The following is a 27,273-nucleotide window of genomic DNA, read 5'->3' as shown; positions in this document are numbered from 1 at the left end:
CGCGGCCACTCCCAGGCACGGCAGTGAAATCTGCCCGACACTTTGACTGTCAATCAGGCTTAATGGGGTATAAAAGCTCCCCAGCGCCGCGGCCGCGAGCGGCAGAGAGAGCCACAGGGAGCACCGAGTGAGGGCAGAGCCGAACTCGTGCGAGGCGCAATTCCTGCTCTGGGATCAGACACTCCGAGTGACAAAACCGAGAGAGGGGGCAGAGAGAGGCGGAGACCAGCTCAACCTTTGCAGCCAGCTCAGGGCAGAGCGTCTAAAGATATTTATAGATATTAAAACAAAAACAACAACCTCACCCTGAATAGAGCCTTTCTTAAAAAGAAGGTCCTGGCAATTCTGTCTTATTTAAGCAATTTCCTGAGTCTAAGAATAGAAATGAGCTGCCTGGAAGGCACTGCAGGCTGAAATTTGGAGACATAGGCTGCTTTATTTTATTTTTCCAAATATAAAAACCTTCCATTTGGATACTAGATTTTTCTCTGGGTCTTTGCAGCGGAGGGATGTATGGTTACTTTTAATTTTTCTTCCTTTTTTCCCTTTTAATTAAAAAACCGTCCAGTTAAAAAGCCAGAAAACCGTTTTACCTGCATGTGATAATCCCAGAGGACACCGATCAAGAAACAAGGGAGTGACTTGGTCTTCTGCACTACTTTACTCCTACCCCCATTTTTTTAAGGGGGAGAGGAGGATTTTTCCAGCCCAAGAACCTCTTGCCCCCAAGTTTTGGAAGGGGGGTTGAAGACTTGTCACCCACCTGGGGGTGCATGAAGTGTATTGCGTTTCTTCCCGTGTTTCAACTTGGCTCGGCAGAGAATTTTGGCTGGGAGAAGAGGATGCTGTGGCAGCGGCTGGGCGCGCTGCTGCTGTTCCCGGTGCAGATGCTGTGCCTGGCGGTGAAAGCCGCCGTGTCGCTGGTGCTGCCGCCCCGGCTGCGAGACCTGTCCCGGGAGAACGTGCTGGTCACCGGCGGGGGCCGCGGCATCGGCCGCCACCTGGCCCAGGAGTTCGCCAGGAGAGGAGCCAGGAAGGTGGGTGAGAGCATCGCCAGGGAGGGGAGGGGAGGGGGGAGTGCCCACCTGCTGCTCTGCCCCCCCTGCTCTTCCCTCCCGGTGGGATTGGTGGGATCAGCTGATGGAGCAGGGGCTCCATCCTGCAGACCCGCCGTGCTGAGCCATTACGGGCGGTACATGGCAGGAGTTGCCCGCTCCTCCTTCCTGCATCCTGCCGTTCCCCATCTCATCCAAGGAATCGTGCCGGTGAGAAAGGGCCCGCTCGGGCATTCCCCTGTGCTGGCAGAGGTTTGTACCCTAGCCCAGGTTTGCTGTGGCAGGGAGAGCAGAGCCCCGGGATCGCCATGCCCGGAGCCAGCGCTGGTGTCCTGGCAGTGCCGGGACCGTGCCCAGGGCCTGAGCCATCCCCAGCCCTCCCGAGGCACAGCGACTGCCCCGGCCACGCGGGGCACCCCAGGGCAGGGGGCAGGTGACTCTGGGAGACTGGGGAGAACAGTGCCCTTGCCCCCCTCATGGGTTTCCATGCGAGAAATTAATTTCTTGTACTTCCTGAAGCCTCTTGTATTTTGGTTTTGGGCAGCCCAGAGCTGTTCAAAGGGAAGATGAATGAGAACCCAGCAAGGAAGAAAAGCACAGCTCGAGTGGGAGCTGTGAGATTATTTCCTTTAGGAGAGAGGGAGAGAGGCTGAGACTGGTCTGTCTGCACAGCAGCCCAGAAATGCCAGTGTAACTCAGGAACTGGTTGTTTACCTTGAAATGTGTTTTCCCTAGGACAGGTATGTCCATATGTGTGACTCAGTCAGGGATACACAAACATATCCCTGAAATGAGGCTCAGGATGGAAAGTTTCATCTCCCCCTTGATGGTTAATAATGAGGAGGAATGGTGAAATTAGACAGCTGCACAAATACTTCTCTGTGTGAGAGGATGAATGAGAGTAAATAGAGGATAAAGAAGAGGAAAAATACAGAATGAGAGGATATTTAAAGAAAAAAATTTGCATTTAGTTTGGGATAGTGTTTGTCACTTCTTACACTCATGCATTACAGTTTTCCCAGTGTGGTACAGAGCTATTCTGGCATTCAGCTCCGAGGTATAAAATATGTCAGCATTGAACTTTGATGTTTGTCTATGTTTGTGTTTAAACATCATGTTGAGATTTACACATTCTGGGAGTCAGAGCAAACAAGTTGACTGACCTTTGGACCCAAGCAATTTGCTGAAAGTGTATTTATATTATCTGTTGGAATACCACGCTTCATTATTTATTTATTTAGGGTGGCTGGTTGCTATGCTGAGCTCTGGCATTAAAGTGCCACCACTTCTACAGCTCTTTCAAGAGCTGCTTTGCTGCAGAGCTGGGAGCTGTACAATGGCAGCTGGCCCTGAAGAACCAGGGGAGAGGGGCCAAAAGGACAGGGCTGTTTGAGCGAGAGCTGGGATGGAATTGCTGTAAACAGGCACAGACAGGAGTTTATCTGTATGTCTTACTGATAAAATCTCTACACATCTTAGAAGGAAAGAATACATTACAGTAATCATTGGGAACCTTAGTACCTGTCTCATATAATATTGTGAAATGCTCTGTGTTGCTAATTATTGGTTAGAACTTTGGGGTGGTGCCTTTGGGCTGTTTTCATGTCTGTCATGAAGGTGTTTGAAGTTTTTGCATTGACTCAATTTGAATTAGATTCTCCTTTCAGTTACATCATGGCCATCCAGTGGCTCAAACATGGCACTCAGCAAGTTCTGACCTCCCTAGTAGTGGCACTGCCTGTCAGCCTTTGGTACAAGCACCAATGTTGGCTTATTCTCCATAACAGTTTTAATGCCAACTTCACCTGCATGTGGTAGTTTCCATTCCCTTTGCCCTGAGATTTCCTTTTTCTCCCACCTTCTGTGCCCACCCCTGAGTTCTGTGCTCCAACCCACGGAGTGTGCACAACCTCTGCTTGGCACCACTTCAGTTTTACACTTTGCCTCAGACAATCAAAAAGAAAGGTAAAAGACTTGAAGTAGCCACCAAGTCATCTTTTGCTAAGGCTTGTGGAAATTGCCTGTTGTGTTTTGCTCTTGTCTTTTACGCTGCTGTTTCACAAGGATATGCAAGGCTTGAATGAATTGATCGCAATTGATAATTTACAGCAGATTCTGATTATCGTACAGTGTAGTCACAAATATTCCCAGTTCAGAAGAAGACACCCACCAAAGGTGTGAAACTGCAGGGCCCAGCCCAGTGTCCCCAGGAGGTGGGTGGCATTGGGACAGGCAGGGACAGGTTCCAGCAGTGGGCACAGAGTGCTGGCCAAGGCCCCGGCGCCTGCGCACACAGACATAGTGGCGGCGTTTTGGAGGTAGGCGGCGATATATAACCATATTTTTGAGATTAGAATCTCCACAAGGGCAGGTTAGTTGGGGCTGTGAGCATATGAAATTTCCTCTGGTAATTAGACTGGATGGCATTTCATCCCACGCTCTGTTTCAGAGCCTGGCTTTGTTACTCACAACTGAGATGTATCTGAACCGTTTGCGCAGAAGGTGACAAATGTCACATCTCACCAAGATTACAAATTGTCATATCCACAGCTCTTTTACTGTAAACTTTGATCTTGCATTGAGAGCTTGAGGATGGCAAGATTTATCAGAAGGGTTTATGCAAATGGAAGTGCAGTATCTTCTGCTTGGTCAACAAGCTTGGAGACTGACATTCTGAATCTAACAGAATGGAATTCTCGTGGGCATGCTCATGTAAATCCATCCAGATTTCCATTCTCTACCTCCGTTCTTTCATGTCCATTGCAGTCTCTGCCATTGTGCCTCAGATGTGGCCTAGACAGAGAAGTGTCTAGGAGGCATTTCCTTCTCAGGTGGTGTTTCTTTTCCTGTGACTGTTCATTGGCCTCTGTGAGGAAAAGGCCAAGAAGGGCACAAAGCCATGGCAGTTGCATTTGCAATTTCAGAAGTGTTTATCTTCTAAGACTGCCAGTGATTTTTATTAAATGAGAGACTTCAATCATGAGATCATCCCTGTTCAGGTGTATCCTGAGTGGTCAGAGGATCCATCCTCCATTTGTAATTTCAAGTAGTTGTCAAGAGCTACTTGGTCATGAGCAGCACTGTGTATTGAAGTGCTTCCTGGAGCACTTCTGGAAAAAGCCAAGAGCATGTAAATGAGCTGTATGCAGAGCTGGAGTGGTTGCAGATGATGCAGGACATGTTAGTGTTATTATGAGGGATGAACAGCACTGCCTTTTCTGCAGAAGTGCTCAAGTGCTGTAATTCAACTTCCCAGAGATGTGTCCAGATTCACAAGTGCTGGCTGAGGAGCTGCTTGGCTGTGCCTGAACTGCTGGAGAAAGGAACTTTTTTGGCTTTCAGTTTCTTCTTGGTTGCTTGCAAAATTCATAATCCTCCAGACTGTTGGCTTTAACTCTTGAGAGTTTTGACTGTACCTTAAGTCTTTGGGCAGTAGAGCAGCAGCTCTGCCTCAGCCTCACACACTGGTAGCTCTGTGGAGGCTCAGAGCTGTGGTGAGCCAAGATGGCAGAGAATGTCTGGTAATGAAACAGGAGAAGGCGAGGGGTTTATGAGTTTATGATTTAATGCCTATGAAATAAAAATTGACTTCCAAAGCCTAATGGTGTTTTGCAAAGACTGTACTGTATAATCCAGTTAATATTGGGCAGACTGGCCCCTTTGAACACTGTTCTTGTGTTAGAGCACAGCCCTCTGCAGATGTGAGCAGGCAGGGCTGAATGGGTTCATTCACTGGGGGTACAGTGGGAAACTGCTCCTGGTTTCCTCGCAGCCATTTGCTTTTCAGCCAGCATTTTCAGAATAATGCCTTTGCCAGGGAGTTGTCAGCCCTGGGTTTGATGGTCTCCAGTGCTGAAGTTTTGATGGGTATAGTTTTGTATGTCATTTGTATGTCTTGCTCTTTGTTAGGCACTACTTGAAAACTTGTGCTTTGAAAAAGTATTGTTGTGGTTGTATTGGTTTGTATTTTGCTAAGAACACTCCTGGTTTTGTTCAGGCTACAAAAAACCCCAACAACCCTGAAACCTCAGCTGCTCTTTCCATCATTATTTTCATAACTTTTGTCAAAGTCAGGCCTTCATGTCTGTGTTTTGGAAGATCCCTTGTCATTTGGGTGTGCTGTCCTCTTTCAGCTCAGTGACAGCTGGGATGGTAAGAAGTCAGTGGAGGAAGGAGCACCAGGGAAGGGATGAGAGCTGTGCAAGCCCAACTGCTCCTGAAACCTGGAGTGTTCCACTCATTCCAACAGAACGGGAAACCTCAGAGGAATGGCAGTGCCTGCTGGCCTTGTGTGATTGGAGGGGTTTGGCTGTGTGAGCTTTGAGGCCATAAATTGGTTTCAGGCTGAGAATTGCAGAGAGGTTATGTAAAAAGTGGTATCAGGTCTTAGAATTTGGCCTTGTGTTTCCAGTAATGGAAAATTTGGCAAGTTTTGAGATGAGTTTTTCGGTGGTTTGCTCCTCCCACACAAACTGCATCTGTAGGTCTATAAATTTTTCACTTTGGTCTTTATGAATCATGTTGACATATTATTTCACAGATTTCACAGAATATTCTGAGTTGGAAGGGGCCCCCAAGGCTCATTGAGTACAACTGTTTAGTGAATGGTCTGTTTATTATTGACCTGATCAGTATGGATTAGAATATACCTTCTAAAAATTCTTTATAACACATACCACTTCTGTTTGATAAAAAATTATCTGCATTGTTGCTATAGCTGGAAATTAAATTAATCCTGATCTCCTAAAGTGAGGGCAAAATACTGACACTGCTGCTTGTTTTAGAGCTGTGACTTTTTTGAGGTGTAGGACAAAAGCTGTGAGTATCTCACATGGATTTGGTAAAAATTCTTATTCTAAAATGTCTTTTAAAGTACTGGTCATTCTCAAACCTGCATCTCTGGCTGCACCTGTAGAAGACTCACATTAATCTGTACTGGAGAGTAGGTCTTGCCTCCAGAAAGCCTGGCCTGGAGTTCTTGGCACACAGGGTGATGTTGATGTCCCGTGGAGCTCACCCCGGTGGCCCGCACTGTTCCAGACCCGGGCCGTGGCCTTTGGCACAGGGCAAGGTGTGTGATTTCTGGCCATGTGCTGGAGGAGAGGGAAGGGCTGAGAGGGCAGGAGGTGCCTGCAGGGCACTCAGCAGGTCCCTCAGCTCCTGGCAGGTCCCAAAGCCGCTGTGGCCAGGCCAGGCCTCAGGAAGGTGTTTCTGCTCTGCAGGTGGGAACTGATTCCTGCCACGTTCATTCCTCTGAGTGCAGACACGACCAGACCTGCTCTGGCCACCCCAGAGGAGATTAGTCCTGACAGAAAGAAAAGGGCTGACTTCAAACAACCTGATTGTTGCCAGAATCTGATTAACCCTGTGCTTGTTTTTAATGGGCATCGTGACCTAACACAACAAAATCATAAAATTAGGTTTATAAAATAAGTGGACAGAGTTCTGATGCTGCCAATGTACTGCACAAAATACCTGAGGTGGCCTGGTGGAGATAAGTCCTTCTGAAAGGGTAAGATGTTTATTTATATATATTTCAGTGCTGAGGCCACTGTTGTCAAGTGGGCATCTGTCCCCACACTGAATATTCTTCCTGCCCTGTGGAGTACCAGAAGGACACACAGCTCGTGTGTAATGGATTTCTCTGCAGGCATTTAGAGTGCACATAAGTACCCATTTGGAAAAGGCAATCTGACATGTCTGAAAGTGAAAATGATAATGTGGTCTAAAAGGAAAGTTCATATTTTCTGTGATGCATTTATTTTTGTATGAGAATATTTACCCCAGTGCAGATACCAGTTCTAGGTGATTAATCTCCCCTGCTGTGTGTGTGGTTGGAAAGAAACCACCACAGAAACACAGCAGTTTCAGGCACATGTTAAATGATGGTTACTTTAATCTTACTTAAATTTAAGCCCTTAATCTTAGAGTGAACTATTAGAGCATGTCACAACTTATCAGCAAGCAGAAGTACGTGAGAAGAATTGGGGAGTGAATGTTTTTCTATGTCATGTGAAATAATACATTAATTTGAGACTTTTGGGGAGCTATGAGAGCATAGATTTGATTGGGTAGGTTTATGGTCTCCAGAAAGGCTTTATTTCTCCACAGATTACATCCTGACAGCAGCTTTATTTGATGGTTTCCTCTTGGCAGCTCCCTTCCTTGCTGATTGAATTTAAGGACGGGCAAAGCAGCCTTGTTTGGATGCCAGGCTGGGATGGCACCGAGCCTGTGCCTGTGCCCTGCCAGGGCCAGCAGTTGCAGTACCAGGCTCAGTAAGTGTCTCTGCTGCCAAGCACAGCCAGGGTTTATCAGCTCTCACATCTTTGGTGTCTGTGAAGCAGCATTTGGGCTGGAGCTGGTTTACTTATAATCTGGAACATACCTGTCTTTTGTTACTGGGGATGTTGTAAGGAGAATAAATAATGTTAACAAGAAGTGGAACTTGCAGAGTTTCAGGCTTGTCAGCTCCCATCAAGACACGGTGATGTCATGAGGAATTATTGTCCCAGTGAGACCGTGCTGTGCTGGCACACCAAAGGCAGCACTTCTCAAAATGCTGAAGGTCTGGCACCAGGGCAGTGAAATGAGGCTTCCCACAGGATACAGGGAGTGGGCCAATGCTGGAAAAAACCTTGGCATTTTAAAGATGAGGTTCTGCATGACTGTTGTTGCAGTGCCTCAGAAACCCACTCACACATCAGAAATTGTTTAGCACCAAGATGCTAAATGTGCTCTGTAAGGTCAACAGCAAAAGATGCTGCAGCCTCAGGGCTGGCAGGGCTGAAATAAATAAACGTGACAGTGGAGATAAAACCAAAAGGCCACACTGAGCAGCAACATGGAACTCAGTACTGGTGGTGAGTGCAAAGCAGGGAGTGCAGAACTGATCCCTGAGCCATCTGAAGGGTTTGGGGAGAGCATCCCAGCAAGGGAAGTTTTAAAGTGTGCTTTGAAAAGCAACAGTAAAGAGCTTTGGGGAACTTTTACAGAGATGCAGATGGTGTGGTAGAAAACAGATTGTTTTAAAAATTAGTGCTGGGAAGTGAAGGCTGAAATGGAAGATCTGCTGTTAAATGAAAGGTGCTGGGTATCATGGCCTTGAACGTGAACACAGAGGCTCAGTGGCCCTGAAGGTGCCTGCAGGGCTGTGTTATTTACAGCTCTGGGAGGCTGGAGGAGGAGCAGTGAAATTCAAAGTGAGAGCTGAGCTGATCAAAGCAGTAGATGGTGTGTTCAACCTTGAGCAGGGAGGCTGCACCAGGACACCCAGAGCTCCAGAGCCTCAACCCCCGTCTGCTTCTGTAATTCTCAGTCTTATTTGTGCCAAAGAAAGGAAAAGGGTTGCTTTTCTGAACTTCAGGGCTGACAGGAAGCTTTGGGTCTCTGAGGTTTCACGTTCCTTGTCTGAAGTGATTCATCCCCATTTTATTTGCATCGTTTCATCACCTGCAGTGACTGGGAAATGTGCTGCTGTATTTCTGTTGCATTTATCTCATGGCTCTGGCACAGGGTAGAAAAAAGTTGTCTCAGATTTATAGAACTCTTTCCATCTGAAGGACTGTAGGTTGCTTTTACTGCATTATAAAATGAACACACTGTTGACCTAATGTCTAATTAGCCCAGAACAGCAATTTGCTTTAAGAGTGACCATAAGCTCTGCATACCTTGCTGAGAATTCTGACTAAAACATTTTAAAGGAATCAAAGGTTTTATTTTTTGTAACCCTGCTTTTTAACCTCGCTTGATAAGGTGAAAACTATGCTGTGGGAAGTAAAAACATGAAAGGAGAACTTAAAAACTCTGCTCTGATTTACATTGCACAGAGAGATCAAACAACATTCAAAAAGAACATACTTGAAGTTGGCACATCAAGAACTACCTGGGTTTACATCACATTATCATAGCCAAGAGCAGGAACTCAGCCTGACAGGAACCTCAGAGGGATGAAAATACTACAACAGTTTTTCCAAGAAAAGAACCAGGACAAGTAGATGATGGTGATGAATTTTACAGAAGTAGCCAGTTAATTAATTTTACAGGAACTATGGGGAGAAGAAAAAAAGAGAGCAACTCTCTTGATCTCCTTCCCATAAAACTGGACAAGAATCTAGAAATTCTATATCTTTCCTTTTGGACAGTTTGGAAATGTCAGTTATGATTATTGCTTTTGAGACTTTGTTTTAAAATCCATTAACTGTTAGTTCGTGTTTGGTGTTCATTTTTCACTTTGATTCCTGGCCCAAACTGAAGACACAAGTGGTTGCTGCTTTCAGGTATTCTGCAGGACAACTCTTCAAGGCAGAGAACAGCAGGCTGAGACCTGACCCCCGAGAGAGAACCAGCTCAGGCATTTTTAAACCTGTGCTTATCAACAATATAAAGCAGAAATTACCAGAGATCTTTTTAGCTGGGCCCAGACTGCTCCTCAAAGCAGTGTCAGTGTGACTGCAGAGTGGGACAGGGCCATGGACTGGTAACCCTGACCAGGAGAACAGGGGCAATACATCTTGTTTGACCTTTATCCCAGTGGGGATTAAATTGATTCTAATTAATAGACTTGGGAATAGATGGGTACCTTGGCAGGGTTTGTAATTAATTGAAACTGTTTGTCCTATTAGCTTAGCCATAAACTATGTGTAATTACAGTGGGATTTTGTGGACAGCCACCCTTATGTTGCCACCTTCTTAATTACAGTTCATTGAGGGCAGCACTGCAGAGCTTGTTTGTTTTGGTTAACATGGGGATTCCTGTTGTCTTACACTGCCAGAGCAAACGTGTCAGTGCTCCACTTATGGCAAGAACCTGGTGTTTGAAAGCAGAAATGCAGCTCTGCTCCATCAGTTGTGCTTTAGGTTCGTGCCTGTGAGGGAAACCTGGGTGTCAGTGTGTGAATCAGTGGCAGTTGTGCCTCCAGCTCACTTGAACAACACGAAATTATCCATCTCTCATCTGAGTCCAGCATTCATGCACAATCAGAAATTTAGAAAAGCATCTTACATCTCTAAAGGGAGTTTAGTTTCTCTTCCTCACTGACTTAAAAGGGACAAGAAAAGATGGAGAATTCTTAACCATGGACAGTGAATGACAAGAACAGTATTTCATGTTGTCACTGGTAATGCAACTTAAAGAATCAGAATGCTGGTTCTGGACTGAAAAGATCCATGCCAGAGGGAATCAGTATATTTGGGATGAAGTCAGAATGGCCTCTTTAGCCACTGCAATCAGTAAAACCAGTTCAAATACTTTTGGTTTGCCTTTGGTCACAGAGCTGGGCCAAGTGGGGTTATTTGTTTCCAGATCCAGCATCTCAGTGCCCACAGCCCAGGGCAGATCTCCCCCTGCTGCACGTGGGGACTGGGCTCACTCAGGCCAGGCACTTCAGGGGGCTTTGTCCCTTTTTTGTACTTAAACATTTATCCCAGTGGAGGCCAAGATTGTTCTACTGTGAACGTGAGTCAACCAAAGCCAGGCCTGTTTTTAGGGCTAAATGTCACCCACTTCCTAGAGGTTCCCTGGAGGCTGCTCGTGGGGAGGGAACCCTTCAGGCAAAGAGCAGCTTGTGCCTCACTGAACACACTGAGGAATTATTGTGCCTCAATATTCTGTGTTTGTCCCTCAGCAAAATGGCAGTTATTGACCAGGTTACTTTATATAGTTTATTTTACTGGAAAGTCAAGTTTGTCTCACGTTCTGTGATGGCTTAATTGATTTTATGTTCATGTTGAAGTGAATTAACTTCATTTTGCAGTGCAGTGGCCTGAAAGGGATTCTTGAGACAGGCAAGCACATCCCAAGGGTGGTAACTTGCAGGGAGCTACAATTTAGGACTATTCTAAAGCTGGATTTGTGGCTGCCTGACCAGCCCCTCTAGTTCAAATAGGTATCTTTGTAGCAGAATCTGCTTAGAATTGCTTTGATAATTTCTGGATAAAAGTAATGAACATAACTTTTGTTTCTACATTTATATATCATTTTCTTTAACTAGAGCTCTGCTTTTTTTCACATTTTTATAAGCAGGGTTGTGACTTCATCCTAAGAGTGCATTGAAAAAATTGATATAATCACTGAAAGACCCTTTTTAGCCTTGCAGTACCCCTGGGGGTGTGTGTGCTCTGGGAGTTTAGTCCTCTGATTCCCATCCTCCTCCTCTGACTTGATAGGCTGGGAGAGTTAAATGTGTCCTGAAAACTGCCATTTGTACAACAGATGAATAGATTTTAGAAATTCTGCCCTGTTGCATAGCAACAGCCACCATTAAAAAATAACATTTTGAAAAGCACATAAAAAGATAGGCAAGCAGTTAAGCATTTCAATATTGAAGCTGCTCCTAAGCAGTGTCCTTTATTTCTTTGACTAAAATACTTACAAGAAAGGCACCTTTTGAGAGCTTTTATATGGTTTGAAAATGGCAGCAATTGTGTTTTTCTGGAGGCAAAGACAGGCGTGTAGGGGAGCTTGTCTGGAGCTCTTGCTGGTGTGCAGTTTATACACAAATTTAATGCAGGCTATTTTAACTCCAATACTTCTCCAGTGGCCTCACGGGAGAAATTATTTTTTCAGTCAAGAGCTGCATCTCATTATACACATGGGTGATCTGGAGCCCATTTTAGGCCTTTCTGGAGGGCAGTTTATAGTGACAGCATTGGGAACATCATTCACCCTTAGGTTTCCGTGGCTGTTTTGTTGCAAACCTTCTCCCAGTTGAACAAATTTAAACCCTTCCCCTGGTCTTCCTTTCCTGTGATGTTCCCACAAGAGCTGGGCTTGTCTGTCTGCCTGGGGCTCCCTGGGACTTGGAAACACTCCTGTGGTTTTCCTTAGTCACTAAAGGTGCCATTTTGTCCACCTTATTTTTCTAATTTTATCTGTTTATTTGGTTATTATATCTATTGTTATCTATTTATTTAATATTTTATCTAATGGATATAGTTGTATTTATTCCTTTTATAGAGGAATTTTATCTGTTTCCCCAAATAAGTGCTGGTGAATTCTCATCATGGTTTAGCTTGGAGCAAACCCAAAGGTGCTCAGAATGAAGGCTGGCAATTCTTGGACAGGTAATGCAGCGAGACTGATGCTGTTGTGGCTGCAGGGGGTGCCAGGGGTGCTGTGGCTGGCAGGGAAGGGGTGCCAGGGGTGCCATGGCTGGACCCACGGTGTGTGCCAGGGGTGCCATGGCTGGACCCACGGTGTGTGCCAGGGGTGCCATGGCTGGACCCGCAGGGGGTGCCAGGGGTGCCATGGCTGGACCCACGGTGTGTGCCAGGGGTGCCATGGCTGGACCCGCAGGGGGTGCCAGGGGTGCCATGGCTGGCAGGGAAGGGGTGCCAGGGGTGCCATGGCTGGACCCGCAGGGGGTGCCAGGGGTGCCATGGCTGGACCCACAGTGTGTGCCAGGGGTACCATGGCTGGACCCACGGTGTGTGCCAGGGGTGCCATGGGCAGCCCTGTCCCCGGGAAGGGAGCACCACCAGCGTGCCAAGGGCAGGCTGCTCTGACACAGAATGCTCTTCCTCAAGAAAGGACAGGCAGACTCTGGAGAAGAACCCAGATTCATGCACAGCCAGTTTGTAACTCTTTAATTCTTCTTTTCCATACATTTATACTGTCTGATTTTTCCACTTGGTTAATTAAGAAGTAGCACAGTTTTGAGTTAACTGTTGGTTGAAGAGGCAATTTTAGGAGTTACTTTTCAGCCAGTCAGGTGATGGAAATAATAGTGTTGGAGCCACTCCTAAGTTCCACATGCCCCTTGCTCCTAAAATTCCCCTGTAATCTAAAGTTGTGAGCATTTTTAACTTTCCAAAAGCAAACCCTTCTTGCCACTCACATTTGTTACATGAACATTTAACCTGCCACATGTTACAAAGTCTTTGCTTGGAGAGTTACACACCATGATAAAAAATAACAATGCTGCATTTTGGAAGGAAAACATGCACACAGCAACCCTTCAGCGATGTTGAAATGTCCTGTCAGATTGTGCAGTAACTTCTTTTTCCCCTTTGAAATGTTATTTACTGACTTTCTGTCCCTTCATCCTCTCTGCTGTGCTTGTAGCACAAAAGGCCTTTCTGCACCTGCCTATTTCCCGTGCCCACAATTTCCTGCGTTCTCGGCCGTTTTCGTGGGGGTGTGGATTAAGGGCTGTGGATTTTAGGGCTGTGGATTAAGGGATGCCAAGCCAAGCCAACGGAGGCGGCAGCACACCGGGTATTTGCAGGGTGGAGCGTTCTGCTTCTGTTGGTGGATGTCTCCACAGCCTGACCTCAAACACAGAACTCGGCTCACACTGCCCCTCTCCCCACCCTCAGATCCGCCACTTTTCCTGCTCCGCAGCCAGAGGGTCTCACTGCTGGACGTGTCCGTGTGTGCTGTGGCTCCCCGGGCAGGGCCGGCTCTCACTCGTGTTGCGGACAGACATTCACCATTCCAGTCTGTGGCTCCTTCCCCCCAAACGCCGGCAGGGACCTTGGCGGGGTGACAGCCCGTGGCCACTCGGTGCTGTCGGGACGTGCCCTCGGGCTGACCCTGCCCCGCGTTAATGGGACTGTACAGGGTGACTCCTGCGTGACCCCTCCTGGCAAACAGCCCTTCCCCTTCTCCAGCTCAGCAGAGCTGCGAGTGCTGCTCCCAAGGCAGTCTGAGTCGCGTTCAGTGTCAGACAAAAGCAATTGGAAAAACCACCGGGCAAAAAGTCAGCCTGGGGCCACCTGTCCTTAAATAGTCCTGCCTGTGAGAACAGTGGGCATTTGTTCCCTTCTTTAGGGGGAGCTGGTCTTAAATGCCTGTTTGCAGACACAAAGTTAGACACTCTTTCCTCCTCTGAGGAGGTGTTGAGACACGTCTGTGGTTTTCTAGGCACTGTATTTTTTCCTTCAGACTCATAAAGGAGTGACAGGAGTACAGCTGGAACTGACCGATGTTTAGGTGAATAATGTTAATCCCATTGAGTGTTAAGTCAACATATAAAGTAATAAAAATTCTGACACTAGACTTACAGGATTGGAATTCACTCTTTTAGTCTCCTCCTGAAGTCTCTTCAGCCCTAACTTTTAATGTCATTACCGTATGTTACTAAAACCAGTTTATAATAGTCAGTGGTTTGTGTTTACTGTGGTGGCAGATTAAATTCAACTCTCATAGTCTAATGTCTTTACAGCTTCTAAATAGTAATCTAGAGACGTTTATGTGTAAAGCAGATAATTGGGCTTACTCTCTCGATTCCCCATGTTTACCTGCAACTTTCTCATACCTGTCACTTGCAACTTTGATATTCACTGTGGGAACAGAAAAATTCACCACTGGCCTGCTTTGTTTGCTTACCTTTCGAGAAGTGTCACCAAGGGGCTGGGGTAAGTATTTTGACCTGCTTCAGGCATTACAAGGTTCTTTTTCTCCTTTCTAAAGCAAAGATTGGCTCTTCACACTGCAGGGCCACACCTTTCCCTCTCCCATTAATCTGCCTTTAGATGCCTCTCCCATGGAGAGCTCCTGAAAAAACTTGTCTGCCTTCGCCTGGGGGCAAGAGAGGGGAAGGGGTGGAGGAGAAAACCCTTCTGCCATTGACAGGCAAGAGACGTGGAGCTTTCGGGGCTGTAGAATTCATCCTCCCGTTCTCACGATGTGCAAAACTCTGCCGGGATTATGGGATACACTGGAATGCATTTCTTCGGAGGACCGACTGTGAGTTAGCACTACCAGGCTTTGTAAATATAGGGGATAAGACCGGCATACTTCAGTGGATTATCTACACTTTGTACTTCCTAAAAGTATGCAGAACTCTGAATGTTGGGCACAGAAAGGCTTTCTGTGTTTGAACAAAGGTCTGTGCAATTACAGATACCAGCTCACACAGAGCAACTTTTGTTCCACTGGACTAGGAAGGAGGTCGAAAGGGGCAATGAAATGTGTTGACCTACCAACTACTTCCTGTCTCTGCTGATCTGGGGCTGGGAGTCGTGGTTGATTTGTGGAGGCAGCAATAATGAGATGGGGCAGCGTGGGGGTGACAGTGTGTGTGTGTATCTCTTAAGGTCTGAGGTGACTGATGAGTCCATCCTTAAGGCCCAGAGAGGCATCTGTAGAACGTGAATGCCTCGTAACCAGTAGAATCTCTCCATGTCTGTGAGGTGAACTGCTGACCAGTGGTGTGCTGGCATGTTGGATACAGGAGCAGATAAAAGTGAGGCTGTTACACCCAAGGAAGTCCTTTGTTTTGGGTGAGCCTTCTGATCCTGCTGCAGCCTGAGCTGTCTCTGCTCCTCTGACCACTGCTAAGATAATCTACATTACCCCAACAAAGGGTGACCCCAATAAGGCAGGAAGGGCATTTGTGTCTCTCTGCAACACTTTCAGTGTCTTCAGATTGAATCAGAGAATTGCTTCATGAATCGTAAAATTGAGTAACGTTTAGAGTGGAAGTTCTGTCTGCTAATCAGAAGACACCTTGTGTTGGCAAAACCTAGGAGGGAGCAGTTCTGTACTCAAACCCAGCCCAGAGAAGCCAAGGGGAGTGTTGAGGGATGGCACGTGTTCAGTCTCAGGAATGCTGTTGTGGTGGGACACCTTTCCAGCACTGGTCCAGCTCGCCGGAGGGATCAGTTCTAGCGCAGCAGGTTTGCTGAAGATACTGTGCCAAAATAATGGACGATGTGAAAGGGCAGCATTCCTTTGCTGCTCTTCTTGAATAGCACTAGCAATAGACTTGGACCAAACAGCTTAACTGGCCTTGTAAATAATATAAAATTAGCTCTAACCTTGTGTCCTGCCCGATAATGTAGTTCAGCCTCTGGAAGCATTAATTGCGTGTGTGTATTGTGGCTGACAGCAGCTTCAATCTAGACCAGTTTATATAAATTAGTGGCTTTATCTGATTTTGCGGTGGTCAAGAGCATAACTCTTGCTCCCTTGTGTTATGGTGAAAGTCAGGCTTTGGCCCGGCTGTCAGAACTGGGGCTTTTGGAGCGCAGGGCTCTGTTCCACAGCCCCGCCTTGGCCCAACGGCAGCACAGCCGCCCGGACTCCCCTCCGCCCTCGGGGCACGGCTCATTAGCAATTAGGGCCGAGTCGAACGAGTCTCCTGGGAGCGGAGGATGCTGCGCCTGCCCCCCCGGCTGAAATGATTTTCTGAGGTCAGAGGAGGAGCTCTCTGACTCAGATCTAGAGATAAGGTTTGTTTTGCAAAAATGCTCTTGTGCATAAATCCTGGGAAAATCTGCACCGACTGTGATGTCACAGTCCTTGCCTACTTGAAAGTTCATTAGGAGGAGGGTGTGTCAAGTTCCTCTGGCATCATAAATCTCTTCTTCCCTATGTCCAGTGGCAGAATCCTGCCTTGCCTTCCCTGGTCCACCTGCCTCTCTGGCCGTGCCAGCCCGGGCTGTCCTGCAGGGCAGGGGGATGGACCCCACGGGGATCGGCCACGTCCGAGGTCTGAGGTATTGGATCGGCCACCTCAGTGGGATCGGATCGGCCACCTCAAGGGGGATCGGATTGGCCACCCCAAGGGGGATCGGATCGGCCACCTCAGCGGGATCGGATCGGCCACCTCAGAGGGATCAGATCGGCCACCTCAGAGGGATCGGATCGGCCACCTCAGAGGGATCGGATCGGCCACCTCAGAGGGATCGGATCGGCCACCTCAAGGGGGATCGGATCGGCCACCTCAGCGGGATCGGATCGGCCACCTCAAGGGGGATCGGATCGGCCACCTCAGTGGGATCGGATTGGCCACCTCAAGGGGGATCGGATTGGCCACCTCAAGGGGGATCGGATCGGCCACCTCAAGGGGGATCGGATCGGCCACCTCAAGGGGGATCGGATCGGCCACCTCAGCGGGATCGGATCGGCCACCTCAGCGGGATCGGATCGGCCACCTCCGGGATGAGGAGAGATGAAGGGGAGAAGAAATAGGGACTGGATTCTTTCCAGGACAGAAAAGTGTCTGTCCAAGATTTTTCCAAAGCACCAATGAGATCTTTCCCTCTCCACCATTAAGTTCCCGTGAATGGGTGGCTGTGCAGCACCTGACAGGCTGAGGAATCAGGAAAATCAGGGAATCAGCAAAACCACGTCCCTCTTCTCCTTTATTCCCCTGTGATTTCCTCTGTCCAGACAGGAACCTCTCTGTCTGTTGGAGTCATTCTCTCCAGGACTGAGCCTACACTTGGAACATACTTATTGCCAATTTAGAAATAAACCTAAAAGGGAAAGGGGACACAAAGCAGACTTGGAGGCCCATGTCTCATTTTGAAAATTGTGCTTCTTAATGATATGGACCATTTCCTAAACTGCAGATCTGGACTTGTAATGAGTGCAGAGCCCTCAGGTCCCAGCCAGGGCAGGGGGAAGGTAAACGATGCATTTCTTGAGGCTGACCAAGCAATGAATAAAATTCCTGCTTGCATCCAGAGGGAAGTGGAGAGCCAAGTGCTCAGCTTTTGGCTCCCTGGGGCTCATGAGGCTGCAGCAGAGCTGGGCCCACGGTCACTCCTCAGGTCAACAGCTTGTTCAGCAGCACTGAGAACATGGATGATTATCCCTAATTGCACATTTTGCAGAAGGTGAATGCAGGAGAGCAGAGGACTGATGAGTTTGTAGAAAATCAGGAGGAAATAGGAGAGTAAAGACCTAGAAAACATTGGTGAAACTGCTGTGAGCAAGGAAAGGAGAAGCACTGTCTGCACGGAAAGACTAAGCCAGAGTCCTTTGGAAAGATGTTCAGGAGCAACAGAAGCCTCCACTGTGAGGCAAATGCACAAGCCCAGCCTTGTCTCCTTGTAGATCTGGTGTCCTGGGAGGCCAGAGGGAAGCCTGTGCCAATTCAGTCTGGCCAGATGTAAGAGAGAAAGTCAAAGTCTCATATGATCTCGTAGGAACAGTCAAGCTTGAATTGGGACCAAAAGCACATTGTATTGAGTTCTGAGTTTTATCCATCTGTAAAAAGTAGCAGAAATGAGGGCAGGAGCCCTCCCTTCCCTCTGGGTCATTGGGGAACCTTCATCTCTCCCAAGAGAATGGTCTGTTATGTACTGCTTTTCTCTGAGCAGGCTGGAGCCTTCACCTGAGTGTGAACAGTATCAAGGACACAAAAACTTCCCATGTTAAAAAATCAGTGCTGAAATTAATGTTGTTGGCAGATCACCAGCAAATCCTGTGTTCTCCAGATGGCCCAGACTTTAACGGGGTCACCTTGCAAGACTTGCCTGAAGGATATTAAAGGTCCCAAAGAAACTGTTGAGGTATAAAAAATATTATATCCAAGAGTTGCATCACAGACAGATGTTCTTTGACAGGTCATCCTTTGCTTAACTGCTCTTCCCTGTCCATTTCCTGACATCCAATGCATCAGTGGCAGCTCTTGGGAATAGGAGGCTTTGTGGATGTTTCAAACAGATTAAGGAGAAGAGTGAGGGATCTACTTTTTATTGTGCAATAACAGTGTGAAGCCCTGGAGTGCTGGGGATGTGAGGGCAGTTTCTTGCCTTACTGCTCTTGTCTGACACCTTATTTATCTTTTCTTTTCCCCTTCCATCACTCTTCAGTGAATCACTTAATACTTTAGTGTCTGCACTGACGGACACAGCCCTGCAAAGAGTCTGAAGATCACCCTGATACAAACTCTGTGGGCATCAACTTCATATTTACAGTTGACTTTTGTAGTGGTTTTTGCCCCCTCTCCACAGAGATGTAGATTGTGAAAAAGGCATTAAGTGCCCCTGTGCTTACAGCTGAGCAGTATTTTGTAAAGATTTCCTGAAAGCTTGTGAAATTTCTCACATGTTCGTGATTTCCCTTCAAGGCTGCAGAGTGTGCATGAAAAATATCCCTCAGTCTAGCCCTGAGTTCAGAAGTGAGTAAATAGCCATCAGTTTTACAAGCTTTGTGTGGGTGCCAAGCCCTGATGGCCCAGAGTGATACCCTGAGGCTCTGGAGGCCAAGACAAGCTGCAGCTTCACCCTTGTGCTTTCCTGCAGCTTGTGGGGCTGATCACAGCTTTTGCCTTGAAAATTCCTTCCCCTGAGACAAGATTTCCCATGAAAAGGCTCTGGCATATTTATACATGCTCTGAAGTTTCTGATTAACCATCCAGTTGGAGAGTTTGTGGATATGAATCCATCAGTCTGTGTGTGTTTGTGTTCACAGATGTGCCAAGGACTTAGAAAGGGGATTCATTTTAACTGTAACTCGGTTAGGAAATGGCTGAGGACTTGGGTACATCTGCATTTTAGCCTTGCTTGGGCACAGGAAGAGCTCTCTGACCCTGCCAGAGATTAGTTTTAGTACCAGTTATGGGATAAGCTTAACTAGTCCTTAAAAAAAAGCATGTTAAGCTTTCTGCATGAGGTTTGGTGTGGGGAAGGAATACTGTGTGCATAATACCTAATTTTTATCTTCATCTTGCTGTTATTAAATTAATTGCAGGGTTTGAGTTAAAAGGAGTGATGTAATGTAAACTCTGCTTCCTGTTCTTTCAGCTTTTGGAAAACTTGTAAGATATATGTGTATAGCAAGAGCAGGGAGGGATCTGAAATTACCTGATACAGAAAATTTGCCAACTGTTCCATGTATTGGTCGTTTTGGGCTAAAGATCTGGTGTTTTGTGTTAGCTCATGTTGCTTGTGAAGGACCTGTAAAGAGGATCAGCACTGAGGTACAGATACCACTGAGGTCCTCCTGTCCCATCCCATGGAGCAGAAAATCCCTGCTGGTCTGAAATAAAACTACAGAGCTGGCAGTGGAACACATCAAAGGTTTCCATCAAACAGCTGAAGTCAAAAGCAAGTTCTAATTATTGCAGATTTGAAGCAGAAGCAATTGGGCTCTAACAGTAAAGTTTCTTGCTGCAGATCATCCTGTGGGGTCGCACTGAGAAGTGCCTGAAGGAGACCACGGAGGAGATCAGGAGGATGGGCACAGAGTGCCACTATTTCATCTGTGACGTGGGGAACCGGGAGCAGGTCTATCAGCAGGCCAAGGCCGTGCGCGAGAAGGTCAGTGGGAGGCTCTGGCTGTGGGCAGAGCTGAGGGGAGCGGCTGGGGGGGCTCAGCCTGGAGCAGAGGAGGCTCAGGGGCACCTTCTGGCTCTGCAATCCCTGCCAGGAGGGGGAGCCGGGAGGGGTCGGGCTCCTTGTCACAAGTGCTTTGCTGTTCCTGCAGGTGGGGGACATCACCATCCTGGTGAACAACGCTGCTGTGGTGCACGGCAAGAGCCTGATGGACAGTGATGATGATGCTCTGCTCAAATCCCAGCACATCAACACCCTGGGCCAGTTCTGGGTAAGATCAGCTCTTGTAACCCAGGACTGGAAGGAGAGTGACAGATGGCAGCCAGCAATGGCTGCTCCTGGGTCTTTCCAAGTGGTGCTTGGCAAAATCAGTCTGTCATGAAAACAAGGGAGAAAAAACAGTATGAGAGGGAAAGGCCAGAGAAAAGAGGTTTGAAATAAATACAATTCTTCAAGGAGTAACTCAGTATTCAATGCTTTTTATTCTTTGATTTCCAGTAAAACACTTGATGTCTTTTGAGAAAGCCTGAGGTGACAGGATGGTTCTCTGTATGTGTAGGGAGCATCAGAGGAGCATGAGGCTGCATTGCTCAGGGAGCTCATTCTATTGTGAATTAGGCAATAGTAATAAAAAAGGAGCCTCTTGTCATTTCTTCACTTTGCTGAAGACTTTATCCTGTACAAGTTCTTAAGCACTTGTACCTGGCCTTCATCTGTGGGTGCTGCTTGTTTATGTGCTAGGAAAGATTTTCTTGTGTTTCTACACAAACTTTGTCTGCTCAGAAAATGACAAAGCACCAAGGTCCTCTCCCACTCCTTTCCCAGCATAATGAGCAGAACACTTTGGCTGTGTCTCCCTGTCGTCTTATCTTTTTCAGTAACTATTGTTTTGTTGTATCTCTGCTGAACAAACCTTTTTTCTGTTTTTTTTTTCCTTTTCACTGTGTTGTTCTCCAGACCACCAAGGCATTCCTGCCAAGGATGCTGGAGCTGCAGAATGGCCACATTGTGTGCCTGAACTCTGTTCTGGCCTTGTCAGCCATCCCTGGGGCCATTGACTATTGCACCTCCAAAGCCTCGTCCTTTGCCTTCATGGAGAGCCTGACCCTGGGGCTGCTGGACTGTCCTGGGGTCAATGCCACCACAGTGCTGCCCTTCCACACCAGCACCGAGATGTTCCAGGGCATGAGAATCAGGTCAGTGCAGGAGAACGAGGATAAAGCAGCTCATTTTAAATGAATCATCAGAATACACTCCTAATTAATGCTTCATTTAGTTAAGAGAATTCGAGGTCTCATTTGGCTGCCTGGGAACAGAGGGTCACTCTGGGCCACCTGGGACTCATCAGACTGGTTGGTTCCCTGAGTGTGCTGGAATATTCCCCCAGCCTGGGCTGAGGGACACCTTGGATTCTGCAGGGAGAGCTCAGGCTGGTTTTCCCTGCACATACTCTGGCCATGTGCAGCCCCCAGAGAGGGTGGGGACAATATACAACTGAGGCCATGCAAGAGGAGCAGTCTACAAATTACTTGAGAACTAACAGTACAAGTTCCTTCTTTATTCACTGAAATAATTCTTCCTTGCTGAAAGGAATTGCAGCACTTACTGAAGTGAGGCCATCAGGGCCTCCTTTTAACCTCTCTTCTAGAGGACAACTAATGGCTGACCAAATGAATCTTTTACAATGGGCAAAATGAAAGAGAATGAAAGGAAAAACACCAGCACTGAAAAGAGAGCCTTTGGTATTGGTTTGCATTCGAATTAAGAAAAGCCCTGAATCAAGACTCTGAATACTTTCTGCCACTTCTCCCTGAAGGCACCAACATTCTTAACTGTTTAGGTAGTCCAGGAGTACTGGTTTGAACTGGGATTTCTGCTGTCAGGCTTTTGGGCTGGAACTGGAACTTTCTGCCTCCTCCAGCCTGCCTGGGGCGTGTTTGCAGGACAGGAACCAGCCCCAGCTTTGAGGAACAGGCCTTGGACAGTGGTGTCTTAAAGGAGGAGTTTGATTAACAAGTAATTAGTTTTTCCTTCATTTATTCAGGTTCCCAAGTCTTTTTCCTCCCCTCAAGCCAGAGACAGTGGCAAGGAGGACAGTGGAAGCTGTTCAGACAAATCAGGCCTTCCTGCTCCTTCCATGGACAATGCACGTTCTTGTCATCCTGAAGAGGTGAGTGTTCCCTTTGCCACCAACAGCCTGGCCAGGTGGGAAGGGTCTGTGCCCCAGGGCAACCTCAGGCTGCCTGGAGTGCCAGGTGGGAAGGGTCTGTGCCCCAGGGCAACCTCAGGCTGCCTGGAGTGCCAGGTGGGAAGGGTCTGTGCCCCAGGGCAACCTCAGGCTGCCTGGAGTGCCAGGTGGGAAGGGTCTGTGCCCCAGGGCAACCTCAGGCTGCCTGGAGTGCCAGGTGGGAAGGGTCTGTGCCTGAGGGAACACCTCAGGCTGCCTGGAGTGCCAGGTGGGCAGGGTCTGTGCCCCAGGGAACACCTCAGACTGCCTGGAGTGCCAGGTGGGGTCAGATGGATCATCCCTGCCCTTGAAAGACGTTCATAGAAGCAAAAGGGGGAAACTTTCTGAGATTCCCTGTGGAGATGTTTCCCTGCATATAAGCCCTTTATGAAACCAGTTTCACTCCCAAAATTTGGATTGCTGTTGTCTGAGCTGGATTTGGCTCTAGAAAATTTCTTAACATACACATGTGGTTAATTTTTATTTAGAAAGTGATTTGTTGGACTCCAGGCTTTGCATTGTACAGGATTTCTGTGCCATGAAGTCTGTCCATCCCAGCTGTATGTAGAGAGCATTGCTTGTGTTACAGCAATGAAACTATTAAAGCAATATTTTTGTGTATGATTAGGACAGGAATTTTAAGATCCCTGAGGAAAAAGAGTCATACCTTCATATCCTGAAACAACCAAAGAGAAAGGATATTTAACATTGTGTTTCCATGACAGTTTGCAGTAAAGCCTTTGGAAAAGCTGCTTTGGTCAGGAACTGTAACAGGGCCATGAGATTTCTGTGGAAAATAATTCCTGTGTTGCATTTCAAGCAGGAAAAAATAATTCACAATAAATGCTTTGCTCTGAATGTAAAAATTTGGATAAAAGTTCCTAGAAATTCTACAAACAAGAAAAAGGGCTGTTCTCCTTTTTTGTAAGAATTAAACATTTATTTTCCATTTCAGTAGCTGTCAGGAAATTAGATCTTTATCCATACCTCAGGATAAGGAGGCCACATGTTTTGCACAACCAGATGGCAACTTAACCAGAGAACTCAGGCTCAATTTGGGTATTTCAGTGTACAGTATTTTAGAGGAATAAAACATGATGATATCTTCCAAGGTACAGCTTTTACAGACCTTTTTTGATAAATATTTCTGCAGAGAAAGAGTAACTGGATGAAACTTTCTCCCTTTAGGGCTCCTCACAGCAGGACACTGAGGCTTGTTCTGTCTGTGCTCTCATGGCTGCCTTATAGAATGAGAATATTTGTGTATGTAAATGCATATTTACACATCTCTCATGGAACAGACTGAGGGCTGTGTCTCATCTGCTTGTTTTCCCCCTTCTCTTGCAGCATTCTCCCTCAGGCAGCACTGGAGGAGATCCACAGGTTCTCTGGGAGCTACACCTGCATGAACACCTTTAAAGGCCGGACATAGAGCTGGTGGCACAGGGACTGTCCAGAGAGCCCACCACGAGCAGGGAGCCCTTCAGGACTGTGAATCAGCAGCCTTGGCCTTGGGCCTGCTCATGTGACTGCTGCTGCTCTGAGGCAACACATTTCTTGGAGGTCATATCCATAGTAACAGGACCTTTGCACAGGATTGAGTGACTGGACTGTGGACCCTTGGAAAGAAAAACAAAAAGTGTGAAATGTTGTTTAATTCTTTAGAGTCCCGTTGTTAAATCTACTCATAGTTTCAAGATGTAATTTTTGTTTCTGAAATGTCTGTGGGCTGTCCCAGTGGAGAGGCAGCACTTCCCATCCCAAACACACTTTGTCCCCTCTCCAGAGGAACTGCCACTGGTTTCATTTCAGCTGTTTGAATGGGGAACTTAAAAAGTACTTTAAAGAACTAAAAGTTGCAGATGTTTAATGAAAGTTTCTCTTCCCTCCTTCACTTTCCATCCCTCCCTTCACTTCCCAGGCCATGCTGAAGCTGTTCCAGCACACACTGGGAAGGGGCAGACCCTGCAGCAGCGTTTCCTTTGCTGAGGCCACTCAGGACTCTTGGCTGGGAGGGCTGGGCTGGCCCAAAGGAGCTGCTGGACTTCACCTGTGGAGGTGGACAGGAAGGCTCAGGCAGCAGCAGAGCAGTTGGAATAGGGGAACATTCTTTCTGTCACTGAACTCATGTGAAATTTATCATCCTGAATCTTTCTGTTCATTTATGATGAAATATAAATATGTTTTTAGCACTAATCCCAGATTGCCACACATGTAGGCAGCAGCACATTGGGATGAACTAAGTCTAGAACTAGAACTAAATCCTGCTTGTACAAACATACATTCACTGACATAATCCATGCAGAGGAAAATCCATTGGATCAGTCTGCACAGTGAAGTGGAATAATGCTCCAAAAATAGAAGAGACAGTACTGTAGTGCTTATGAAATGTGAAGTTTGGAAGCACAGTTAGCAAAGACCTGATAAAATGCACGTTGAATTCAACTGGCAATTTACCCATCGTGTTTTAGGAGCATCAGAGCAGGCTCTGGTCAGCCAAAGGTGATAAATACTTGGCCTGAGATGTCAGAAGCAGCCAGACATTCTTTATTTTTGCAGTGCCATATTCTCTGTGACAGCCTCAGAAGGGCAGTGCTGCATTCCTGTGCCAGAGGCAGCCCTGGGCACAGGAACCTGGTCAGAACAGCCTGGAATGCTGCTGACAGAGCAGTGAAGGGAACTGCAGTGCAGGAGTGCAGCAAACCCAACTGGAGACACCTGAAGGAAGAGCCTCAAGGAAGGACATGTGATTAGAGGAGTGAATTTAGGGCACCTGACTCAAGCTTTGAGCTTTTCCTTACATGTCCTGTGTGACCTGGGGCAAAATGCATCATCTGAAGTTTCAGCTTAATTTTTTGCCAGTTTTTTGAGAAGGAACTCAGTTCATTGAAAATACAAACCCTTCCAGGACCTGCCAGGAATGCTGAAGGTACCAGATTTATCAAGAGAGGCTTGGGAGGGGAGGGGATGACGATTCCAAACTCCTGGTGCACTCTGCTCCTTTCTAGTTCCTCATTAATCCTGGTCAGGCATTCCAGGCTTGTGGCTGGAAGAGCAAACAGCCCTGGAGAAAGAGAAGTGTCCCCCTGAAATGAAACTTTCATGCTGAGATTCTACTCATTGGTAACTTCCCAATGCAAAAGTGAGGTAAAAACACAGATGGAAATCCCCAGATCGTGTCCCTTGGGTGGCTCTGCTCTTTTCCTGCCACCACACAAAGGATGGCCCCATCCTCAGGGGTGTCTGACACACCAAGTGCTCTTGGTTTCTTTCTAATGAGTATGAACAAGGCAGAATGTAGCTGAGACTCAGCATCTCACTCCTCTCATCCACACACACACACACAGAGACTTCCCTCCCTCTCTCCCAGGGTCCTGGAGCAGCCAGTGGGTCAGAGAGCAGCCCCAGCAGCCCCAGGGGGTCAGAGAGCAGCCCCAGCAGCCCCAGTGGGTCAGAGAGCAGCCCCAGCAGCCCCAGGGGGGTCAGAGAGCAGCCCCAGTGGGTCAGAGAGCAGCCCCAGCAGCCCCAGGGGGTCAGAGAGCAGCCCCAGCAGCCCCAGGGGGTTGAATGTGCAGCAAACAGGGGGAATGAGGGAAACGTTGCCTTTGCTTTTCAGATAGTCAGAAGAGTTGGGTGAGAGAGTTCTTCCCTTGGGAGTGTTGTGAGACAGAGAGCTCTCTCTCCATCCAGCAAGTGATGGCAATGGATGGAGGCACTGGAAGAAGGTTTTTAGCAGAAAGGCTGCTCTGGAATCCCTGCTCTGCTGTCCCTTCCACAGAAGGTTAGTATTGGGTAATCCTCAAGTGCTGTAAATGTTGACAAGCTTTGTTGAAGCCTAAGGCCTTTCAAAGGAATTTCTGCCCTTTGATTTTAATTCTGGTTTTCCCCTCTCCCTCACTGCCTCCTGCTCTCCCCTCACAGTTAGTTGCTTCCCTTCTGCTTTCCTGTGTCATTGCTGCCCTTTCTGTGCCCCCACCTTGAAGCCACATGTCACACAGGGGTCTGGAGTGGCTCAGGGATGTTCCTGTTCTGCAGGAGGAGTCCGGGGGAGCTGCAGGGACAGGGCACAGCAGTTCAGAGGAAATGAGTTTCAATTGCTCCAACCATGGAGAAGTTAAAGAGTCCTTCCTATTGCCTTCATACAAGGAGATTGCTGCTGCTTTAAAATTTGAGTGCTACAGAAATGAGAGCTGTTCTGGGACATGCTCCCTGACATGAAAAGGACCTGTTTAAATTGGGAGGGTTCTTCAGTTCTGCGTGGTTTCAGAGGGTGGTGTTTGTACAAAGTCATTTTCAGAATTTGGGAGGCAGGGCAGGGAGAGGAGGAGTCCTTTGTCAGGGAATCTGATCCCTCATGTTCAACATTTCATTTTGTGGGTTTTGATGAGGGAAAAAAATGCATCCTCATGCACCCCTGGTGAACTTTAAAATGGTCCTTCCAGCCACACTCCTGATGGCATGTTTTTAGCAGGATAATTAAAAGGAGAGAGCCCTGAAAGTGGGAACTTTACCCTACCCACTGATCCAGTGTTGTGTTGAGGTTAAAAAGCGATGGAGTCCCTCCCTCCAGTTCCTCTAGAGCTGCACAGAGAGTGCCTGGGCAAGTGGTTCTGATGTTTGCAAAGAGAGACTTGTTGTACTTTTATGTAATGTGTTAATTAGTGTGGGTGGGTATGATCAGATCGAGTCTTGCAAGCCCTTCCAACAACTCCCTGCACACTCCCACCTTCAGATATTAACAGATAGTTCTGCACTTGCCAAGGCTCAGGAAAACCAGTAACAGATTAATGCAGGCAGAGCAGAAGTGGGTGCATTTATTTCCAAGAGAACACACGTGCTTGTAGCAGATGTGAATGTGGCCCTGTGCATTCCTGGAGCTCAAATGCAACTGTGGAGAGAAGAATACAGGGTAAGCTTGGATCATCTCTTTTGGTTTTATTTCTACATGTGGCTTTAATAAACTTAGTCTGGGTGACA

At 47.3% G+C, this 27,273-nt stretch overlaps 1 protein-coding gene across 6 annotated transcripts; it reads left to right on the top strand.

The window, feature by feature from the left end:
* Positions 1–108: 108 nt before the first annotated feature.
* On the top strand, positions 109–27,273 carry DHRS3 (dehydrogenase/reductase 3). 6 transcript variants are annotated; one of them, XR_011699596.1, is made up of 7 exons: positions 109–1,037; positions 19,911–20,054; positions 20,221–20,340; positions 21,027–21,265; positions 22,114–22,239; positions 23,644–25,225; positions 25,913–27,273. XR_011699596.1 is itself a non-coding variant. In XM_071576003.1 (6 exons), exons 1-6 carry the CDS (start codon positions 774–776, stop codon positions 23,726–23,728), a joined length of 978 nt encoding a protein of 325 aa, XP_071432104.1. In that variant the 5' UTR covers positions 109–773; the 3' UTR covers positions 23,729–27,273. The 6 variants fall into 6 exon arrangements, 4 of the variants coding, with proteins under 4 accessions (XP_071432104.1, XP_071432106.1, XP_071432105.1 ...); XR_011699595.1 differs by having other exon boundaries at positions 25,305–27,273; XM_071576003.1 differs by having other exon boundaries at positions 23,644–27,273.

The sequence above is a fragment of the Pithys albifrons genome, chromosome 22, assembly GCF_047495875.1.
Source record: "Pithys albifrons albifrons isolate INPA30051 chromosome 22, PitAlb_v1, whole genome shotgun sequence".
Taxonomy (NCBI): domain Eukaryota; kingdom Metazoa; phylum Chordata; class Aves; order Passeriformes; family Thamnophilidae; genus Pithys; species Pithys albifrons.
This window is presented reverse-complemented; position numbering and strand designations above follow the sequence as displayed.